The 9839-nt window shown below is 32.7% G+C and overlaps 1 protein-coding gene across 1 annotated transcript; it reads left to right on the top strand.

Moving 5' to 3' along the window:
• The first annotated feature begins 1912 nt into the window (after positions 1 to 1912).
• LOC112775455 (patatin-like protein 6) lies at positions 1913 to 7738 on the top strand. Its single transcript, XM_025819070.3, has 3 exons — positions 1913 to 4031; positions 5157 to 5488; positions 7073 to 7738. Exons 1-2 carry the CDS (start codon positions 2886 to 2888, stop codon positions 5424 to 5426), a joined length of 1416 nt encoding a protein of 471 aa, XP_025674855.1. The 5' UTR covers positions 1913 to 2885; the 3' UTR covers positions 5427 to 5488; positions 7073 to 7738.
• Positions 7739 to 9839: the final 2101 nt, after the last annotated feature.

Here is a 9839-nt window from a genome sequence, read left to right on the forward strand (position 1 = left end):
GTATATAATTTCAAATCCAACAAAAAAATATGTACTAAATCTCATATTATCATATCCAATAATAGTGTACCATAATTGTTTGCATGTTTTTCGACAAAAATAATGATAAATTTATTCATTAGATTTTTATGTATATATTTATAATATAAAAAGAGTTTTTGCATAAAAATATAAAAATATATATTTGTCACTCAATAATAATAATAATGTTCAATAAAGTTATTAGAGATTATTCTAAAAAAAAAATTTAAAGTTAAAATTATTTGATATTTTTGTATTTAATATAACTTAGTTTAGTATGATAGCTAGAAATTAAATATAATCAAAGTTATTCTTCTATTTTTATTTAAATCTCAATTTGATTACCAAAATTATCGATCAACTCAAAAAGTTTACTGAATTTTTACTTCATAATTAGACTAACTTAATATACACATTTATGTGACATATATATATATATATATATATATATATATATATATATATATATATATATATATTTTATTTATAACGTGTGCAAAAACTATGTTAATAAAAAAAGTATGTTAAGTTTGCATTTTTCGTTAGTGAATTATGTTAAAAAATAATAGAAGACTGTTATGTCTGGTAGAGAAAAATATTAGGGATTGATCTGTGTATTAATTTTTCTTGATAACTAAAATGTTTGCTTTTAAAATCTTTAAAGACTGATTTGGATAATTATTCTATCAAAAAATAAACTGAAGACTAATTTATCTACTAAAATAAAACTTTAAAAATTTTGTGTATTTATTTTTTTAAGATATTAAAATATCTATTTTTAAATTTTTAAAGACTAAAATTGAGATTATTTTGAAAATAAAAAATTGAATTCCAGAAACATGCATAATAAACAAACATATCTTAATTTATTTGTGATGACAGTAAAAACAACTTCAAATTATTTATTTTTTATTTTTTTGAATATATTTTAACCTGACAAGTAATAAATATTTTTTTTTACTTGAATATAATACCTTTAACCTAATATTTCCAAAAATATATTTTTTGATATTCTTTTAACGTATCATAAGTTTGTTGAATGGTATCAATACTAAAAATATTCATGTGGACAGAAATAGTTTGAGTGGGTGTCTATATATTTAGACAGTTATAAAATTAAGAATAATAATAAAATAAATGCTGAAATGAATACCTAATTTTCTTAACAACTACTTTAAACACATTTTTTTTTAAATAATACTAATAAAAATAAGGAGAATATTTTTCCATAAAAAGGTTAAAAAGCAAAAAAAGGCTCATCTCTTTAGTCCTTAAAAAATTTTTCTTTAAGTCCATTCATATAGAAATGACAAAAACAATTTTTTCTAAAATTATTTATTTAATAACAATTAAAAACGTGCTTTAAGAAATGTAGGTTATATTAAAAACGTAAAGTATGAATAAAATTGAATTAACAAGTAAATTAAAAGATTTAAGAAAAGAAATAATTAAGTTATCTAAATTAATAGAACAAAATTAATGATTTTAACTAATATTAATTTAAATAATATTAAATTTTTTAAATTAATATAAAATTATTTTTTATGTTAATTTAACAATAAATTTCACTCAAAAAATTAAAAAATGAATAAGAATTGTTAGACTAAAAATAAAAACAATAAGAATTGATAGATTAAAATATATATTTAAAATAAAAAAGAATTATTAAAGAATAAAAATTATAAATAAGAAGTTAATTTGTAAAAAATAAAAAATATCAAAATAATAATGAAATAAAAGCATAAACTAATATTATAAAATTTATAAAAAGTAATAAAAAGATAAAATAATTTTCTAATAAAATTTTTGTTAAAAATTTAAACGTTAAATAAATTAAAAAATTAATATCAAAATTAAAATAATAATTTCAAAAATACAATAATATTTTTTAATAACAATAACATTTTTAATTTATGTCAAGTGTCAAAAATATAATAAATGACCATTTATTTAATAAACAAAATAAAATATTATTTACAGACATTTTAAACGTCTTTGACCGAGTCTCCCTTCTTCCTGATTGAAATGGGAATTGCTAATTGCGCAAGTCTACGTAGGGGACAACATGGAGGCCACCTAGGATTTCCGAAATCGCAACGTTGATCACGGAAGGAATAGTAATCGGCGGATGCAGTCTCCGCCGTTGATCGTGGTCAGCTAGATGGACGGTTTACAAGTGTCGGTGACCCATTGGTGATCCTCCCTCCACCCTCCCTATTAGTAATTCCTACGGCGGGACCCTTTCAGACCAATATGGCACACATTAGGAGACCCTCTCTCATTAGTAGACTATTTATTACATCATCAACCATTGGAATGAAGATGGTATGGTGAGTGTAAAATATTAACACATAATTAGGTGTTATGAAAGCTTAACGTTTTAAAACACGATTGTGATTTGTGATTAGTACCAGGGGTAAGCAATTAATAATAATAAAGAAAGAAAAGGGCAGTAGTGACTAGTGAGTGATGTATAAAATAGAAGAGCGCACATTAGTGATGGTAAGTGGTAATAATAATAAAGTAAACTAAAAGAATATATAAGAGGAGGTGCATACTGCATAGATAGCATAGATATATGGGGGTGGTGATTTGGCATTTTGTGGTTTTGTTCGGTGCTTGTTGCTGTTGGTTGGTTGTTTGTTGGCTGCCTTTGAGGACTTGAGGAGCGGCGAGTTTTCCCTTTTTCTTTCAGCAGCTAAGGAGTTGTGACAACTTTTGACTAGTGTTTATACATGTAGCACCAGCATAGAAGAGGCTCAACACGCCCACTCTTGTGTTGTTTCTTTTCTTTCTCAAACGTGCTTTCCAATCTTCTCTTTGTAAACATTTCACTAATACTTTGTTGTGTGTGAATCGGAAGAATGGATTCAAGTAATGAGGTTGAAATGCAGGAGCCGAGTATTGAAACCGATAAGCTAAGCTACGAAATATTCTCCATTCTGGAGAGCAAGTTTCTATTCGGCTACGACCAACAGAAGCTCTGGTTCCCCAAGAACATACCTACCTCTATTGATCCCAAACCGGAACTTCTTCAACCGCCAACCGTCGCAACCATTGACGCCGTATCTTCCCTCAAGAACCAGCGTGGCAAGATATGCATCCTCTCCATCGACGGCGGCGGAGCCATGCGCGGGATCCTCGCCGGTAAAGCCCTAGCCTACCTTGAAAATGCTCTCAAGAACAAGTCTGGCGACGCCAACGCCACAATCGCCGATTACTTCGATGTCGCCGCCGGTGCCGGCGTCGGAGGCATCTTCACCGCTATGCTATTCGCCACCAAGGACCACAAACGTCCGATTTTCGCCGCCGAAGACACCTGGAGGCTGCTGGCCGAGCAAGGTCGCCGATTCTACCACCCTAACACCGGAACCAGAACATGCTCCGGCCGCCGAGGATTCTTACGAAGGCTGTTCGGCGGTTCCAGCTCCGGTTCAATCGGTTCGGCGACTTCCGGTCTAGAGAAAACCGTTAAGGAAGCGTTTACGGGCGAGAACGGTCGAAGCTTAACATTGAAGGACACGCTGAAGCCGGTTCTTGTTCCGTGCTATGACTTGTCCAGTACGGCGCCGTTTTTGTTCTCACGTGCTGACGCCTTAGAAACCGACAGCTATGACTTTCGGCTCTGGGAGGTGTGCCGGGCCACTTCGGCTGAACCGGGTCTGTTCGAGCCGCTTCAGATGCGGTCCGTTGATGGCCAGACCAGTTGCTTGGCGGTTGACGGCGGTTTGGCCATGAGCAACCCCACCGGCGCCGCCATCACGCACGTGCTCCACAACAAACAGGAGTTCCCCTTCGTCCGCGGCGTGGAGGACCTCCTCGTGCTGTCCCTCGGCACCGGCCAGCTCCTCGAAGCCCGTTATGACTACGAGGAGGTCAGGAAGTGGAAGCCCAAGGATTGGGCCCGGCCTGTGTCCCGAATCTCTGGCGACGGCTCAGCAGACCTAGTCGACCAAGCTGTTGCCATGGCTTTTGGACAAGGCCGGAGCACAAATTATGTTCGCATTCAGGTAGAATTTTTTAAGTTAATTCCTTTAATTATGAATATTGTTATGTGGCAACTTAATTACAATTATGTTCATGTTGATGTTTGCGTGACACTAGACATGAATGAGAATTTTGTTGGATTGAATTTAAAATGTGGTTGATTGCAAAATAAGAATTTTGTTTTTATTATGTGGTTGGGGGTGGCACACTGGCACGTGAGTGTGTGAGAGGGGGTGGATGAGCATGGGTCAATTTTGTTGTTGTTGGGAGTGTCAATTTAAATAGGAAAGGGAAATTAAACTGCTTACAGGTGAAAGATGTCTCTCAAATTTAAAAAAAAAGTAGTATTATATTTCATAGCCGGAAGGGAATGATGATTTGTGAATTGTGAATGCTTCAGCTTAGGAACACAAACACAGAGGTGATGAGGGTGAGGGTGAGGATGAGGGTGATGTTGATCTCATAATAAATAGAGTCAATTTCTCACCAGCAGGAGGGTGTTGTGGGGTTTCCATTTGGGGGATGATTCTCTTGCCTTGTCTGTAAGTAGCAACTTGATGAGTATGGGATGGATAGCTGGATTTGGACTTGTTAGGAGTGGAAAGAGGATATCTTTACAATAGGGACAATTAATGTTGTGCATTTTGTCCGGTAAGAAAGAGCCTTGCCACCATGCTTGTTCCCCCTTGCCATGTGTTCAGTTTCTGCAACTTGGAAATATGGAGTACATTGCTTTACCCACTGTGTGTAGGAATTAGGATCAAAGGGTAATAATAGCATTTGTTTGTTATTGCTGAGGCACTAAAGCAGCATTGAGTTTCAAAGTTTGTCAGTAGTACTTAAAAGAAAGAGAAAGGGTGAGGGTGGGGGTGGGGGACATTCCTTAATTGCAGCCTTGTGTTAGCATACAACTGTTTAAGTAAACTAATAAAAGCCTATTCTAATTTCGATCATATTCTAATCACCAGAAGAAGTTGTTAGGTTGCTTTTAATTTCATGATTAATGATGGATGTGTGTTTCTCGTCTTATTACATGTCTTTAACTGTTTTTTCTGTGTATTTCATTCATTCATTTGTACTTAAATTCGGGTACTGTATTTAATTTCAAATTGAAAGATTTTCTAATCAATTTAAAAAATTGAGGACAGGCAAACGGGTCTAGGATGGGGCGATGTGGACCCAATGTGGATACAGATTCAAGTCCTGAGAATGTAAAGATGTTGATTGGGATGGCGGAGGAGATGTTGAAGCAGGAGAATGTAGAGTCAGTGCTGTTTGGCGGGAAGCGGATCGGCGAGCAAAGTAATTTCGAGAAACTTGACTGGTTCGCCGGAGAACTCGTCCAGGAGCATCAGAGGAGGAGCTGCAGAATAGCTCCCACTGTTGCTTTCAAGCAAGCTACCCCAAAAGCGACCTAATTCATGGACAAACACTTGCAAGAATCAACATAAAGAAAAATTAATGAAAGAGGGAAAAAAAGGTATGGAGTATCTATTTGTTTTGTTTTGTGTTACCCTCAATCATTTATACACATCCTTTCAAAGAAAGCGTTTTCCGTGGACCCATTGAATGAATTAGCAAGAGGGAAGGCATCTTAATTAAAACAATGATAAACATAAAACCATGGACATTGATTTTATTCAGATGTCTTTGATAAATAAAACATGGCCCCAACTTTGCTTAACTACACGTCTATTCTAAATCCCACTTTTTAATTGGACATGCTTGCTCACTAGCATTTTCATTTAATTAATTGTTTTCTTTTGTGATGAGTAGCATGGTCTAGGTAAATTTAATAGCATAGTTCATGTCTCCTAAATTAAAACTTTAATTTCCTGCAAGAAAGAAAAGTTAGTTATGGTTTTACTACACTTGAATTTTCATTGACTACCATAGCCTTTTTAGCAGGAGTGCTGATATTGTCAGCTCATATAATCTATAGATATAGATGTATGATTAAATGTGTTAGGACTTGGGAAGAAATTGTAGTTGTATGATGTATGGGGAAGAAAGATGAAAGAAATATGTGATGTCGGCCCACCGACACTCATTGTTGGAATGAGGAAAGGACATTCTGGTCAATTCACCTTTTATTTTTGGGGTTAGAGTTTATAGGGTATATTTTGATCATTATAAAAGAATTAAGATCATTGCGGGGTAGCCCCTATAAAAGTGTTTTCCGTAGTCCTGAAAAGTAGTTCATGTAATAATAATGTCTTGAGGTGTGGTAGGTTTTTAAAGATTCGTCCCCTGAAAAAATAAAACAAAAGTTTTGGGGTGGTTGACTGTTATTAAGTTACTATTCATCATTGTTCTACAGTACTCAACTGCTTCTTGAGACCGCATTTATAGGGTTATCTGGTTGAAAATGGTTTATGTTCAGTCTTTGTTTTAAGAACACTTTTTACATAAATAAACTAGAAAACTTTTTTAATGTTCCTAGCTAAATCTAATCCAGTTTTTTTTTTTTTTTTTTAATATATCTTAGAGTGTAGATCATTGTTATTCATTCCATTACATGCATTTTCTGTGAGATTCCAGTAAAATTTCATACTTCAATTGATTGGCTTAGTACTTAGTAGCTCTTTTGATGAGTATATTTCTGTCTTTCTAATTGTGTGATACTAACTTTATTACATAATTTTGACTAAATAAAGAAAATGTTGGAAGAAAAAAGTCTCTCTTTGATTTGGAGTTTGACTAATTATTAATGGAACAATGAAATGGGGACAACCTCACAAAGCAATGGCAGGGTTTTATTCTTTTTCTAAAACCAAAAAAAAAAAAGAAGAAAGAAAATAACAGACCAAAAAGAAGTATAAAGACTGTTCACATGTCCCAAAGTGAGAAAGAGAACGTTCAACATAAAGCTCAAATTCCAAACATCTTTAATTTTTAATTTCTCTCAATCTTGAATGATTATTTTCACAGCTCTAGTTCTCAAAGTACATAGTATTTGTTCATATGAATTGCATCATACTTATAATTGTACACTTGCATCTCATTCAACCTAATTGCATGTAAAAGTCTTTCTATTGTTGATGTAAATTTCTATTTCTTGCAGGGGAAGAACATGATATATATATATATATAGCTGGAAAAACAAGAAGCAGGGGGAGTAGAAAAAGAAAAAAAAAGGAAGAGGTTGAAGGGGTAGTAAACTAGTAATATTTAGCAGCTTTAATATGCAAGAATAGACAAAGAAGTGTTAGGGAGTTGAGTGAAAAGGACAAGTAGTGTGTAAGTGTAAAAAAGGGTGGAAAATCTCTGTGGGATACTTTGTTCTCCATAGGACAGACATGTGGTCTCCACTAAAACCTTTCTATGAGGTAAGATACCAAGAAAAAGAAAAAAGAAAGAGTTGAAGGCTTGAAGTTTTTTAGGGTCAAACATGAAATCAAGTGTGAATTCTTTTCATTTAAAAGAATTCAGGGTGGAATATTGGATTACATATTTACATTCTTCATTTTTAAGTTTTTATTTCTCTTTAATTTTTTTCGAAGTATATATAGTTTAGGAAAGTTTTCAAGTATACCGATATACTGGTATTTCAATAATTTTTAACTGTTGATTTTAATTATGTATATTATATATATTTTTTATAAAATCAACGGTTAAGAATTACTAAAATATCGAAGTAGCGGGATACTTAAAAGTTTTCCTATAGTTTGTAAAGATTTCTCTTGTTTAAATATATTAAAAGGATTATTCATTCCTGCTTTGGATAAAATATGTGGGTGGTATTTGGCTACTAGTACCGAATTGTGATTTATGAAATTTCAGAAACGTGGCCATATTTGTGGCTGACCTCTTCAGTTTAGATTTCTATTTTTAAATTTCTTATTTTGCTTTTTACTTCTTAGACTAGGGAAAACTGGAAAAGATTCATGACGGGTGGCTAACGGGCTATCTTTTTGGCGCAAATTATTTTTGATATTGGGGTGGAAATTGTGTTTTTTAGAAGTATAGATGTTAAAGATGTTATTCTCAAATGTGGAACTTTTTTATTTAAAATATGGAAATCGGACCCTCCGATTATTTTAGGAATAAAAATTGGACCATGCGATTTATTAGTAACATAAATCGGACTCTCCGATTTATGAATTTTTTTTTAAAATCACAACAAACAAATTGGATCCTCCAATTTGTAAATTTTTTTTTTAAATTATAACAAACAAATCGAACCCTCCAATTTAATGTTAAAAAATTTTTAAAATTTAATTTACAAAGTAATCCGACCTGCGATTACTTAATCTCATATCAAAATAAAATCACATGCACCTCAACAGATTTGGATTGCACACCTCTCTCTTCCATAACAAAAATTTTTAGCCTCCTTTTGGATGATAATAAAAATTAAAAACAGCGTGAATATTTTGGAGTGCTTCTCATCTTTGTGTACACAGCGTGCATCGAACCATTTTACAGGCAGATATCGATTATTTGTTGTTTTGACCTCGTGTATCTTTCAAAATAGTGCTATTTACATAATATTTATGTTTGTTTAAAACGGAATATTTTGGTGTTTTTCACTTAACTGCTAGGATTTTTTTTTCTCCCAAAAAATAGGGTATACTCAAATCGAATTGAATATGAAAAGAATATCGATTTAAATTAAATATAGATAAAATCTTAATTTGATTCGCACTTAAAACATTAGATCAAATCGAATTGAATATTTATAATTTTTAAGCTCGGATCTGATTGTCCACAATAATAATAATAATAATCATCATCATCAAAAATAATTTTAAAACTTCAGAAGAAAAAATGGGTTGTTGCCTTCTATACTAAAAAGATTGAATATACTTAATTAAAATTATAGATTTTTTAATAATAATAGGAATAACAACTAAAAATGAATATCATTATAATTCTAGTATTACTTTTAATGGCCGCACAAAGTTTTTACGACAATTGTTATAGTTGTCGCTAAAATAATTTAGTGATAAAATATAAAACGATTAATGTATAATTACCGGTAAATTAAATATGTTTTTTTTTTGAATTAAAGCTCGACACAACAGGTGGAGCATAGGGACCAGCAGCATAGAAAAACTAGTAACTAAAAAAAAAACTAAATTAAAAAAACCAACAATCAAAGCTGTAGATATCCCTTTGTCATCTCCGGCATTGCCATCAACAACTGAAAGGGTCAACACCTAACCACTCCTTGTAGCTCAGCGCAGACATGTTGATAATCTCCTCAACTCTTTTTCCTTTGTTCTGAAAAATTCTTCGGTTCCGTTCCAACCATAAGTTCCAGATGATCGCGCATAAACACACCATCCATCTCTTGCACTCCTGTTTTGTACTTGAGCTCTCAGTCCAACTCTGGAAGTGGTCTTTTACTGCACTTGGGCAAACCCACTGCATTCCAACATAAGATAACCAAGCACATCATACCTGCCAAGCAAAGCTGCAACCAAGAAATAGGTGGTGGACATATTCTACATTACTGTTACACTTGATTTTTTGTAACCTCGACAGAGCGTCGAATCAAACTTGTATCAAGATCTCAATTTGGGGAGCTAGCAGATACGACTCTTCTGAAAAAGAATAGGCTCGACTCGCGAATTACTTAGCGTAGGTATCGAAACTGTTTATGTCAAAATATTTGTGATAAATTACAAAGTAAGAAAATAAATAAAGCAAGTAAAAGCCTAGAAATAAAATGCTTGAAAGAAAAGAATCAAAATAAACAATGTAAAGTAGAATAACAATAAGGAAAAGAAATGGAATAAATAAAAATTGTAACTAAAATAACAAGCAAATTGAAGTTTAAAATAAATGAACGAAATAAATTAAAATATCTAAAAAGAAATTAAAAA

This window comes from Arachis hypogaea, chromosome 19, assembly GCF_003086295.3.
Source record: "Arachis hypogaea cultivar Tifrunner chromosome 19, arahy.Tifrunner.gnm2.J5K5, whole genome shotgun sequence".
NCBI lineage: Eukaryota > Viridiplantae > Streptophyta > Magnoliopsida > Fabales > Fabaceae > Arachis > Arachis hypogaea.

Coding starts and splice junctions, on each gene's coding strand:
- LOC112775455 (XM_025819070.3), top strand. CDS start 2,886: ATGGATTCAAGTAATGAGGTTGAAATGCAGGAGCCGAGTATTGAAACC. Junction 4,032..5,156: donor CAAATTATGTTCGCATTCAG/GTAGAATTTTTT, acceptor AATTGAGGACAG/GCAAACGGGTCTAGGATGGG.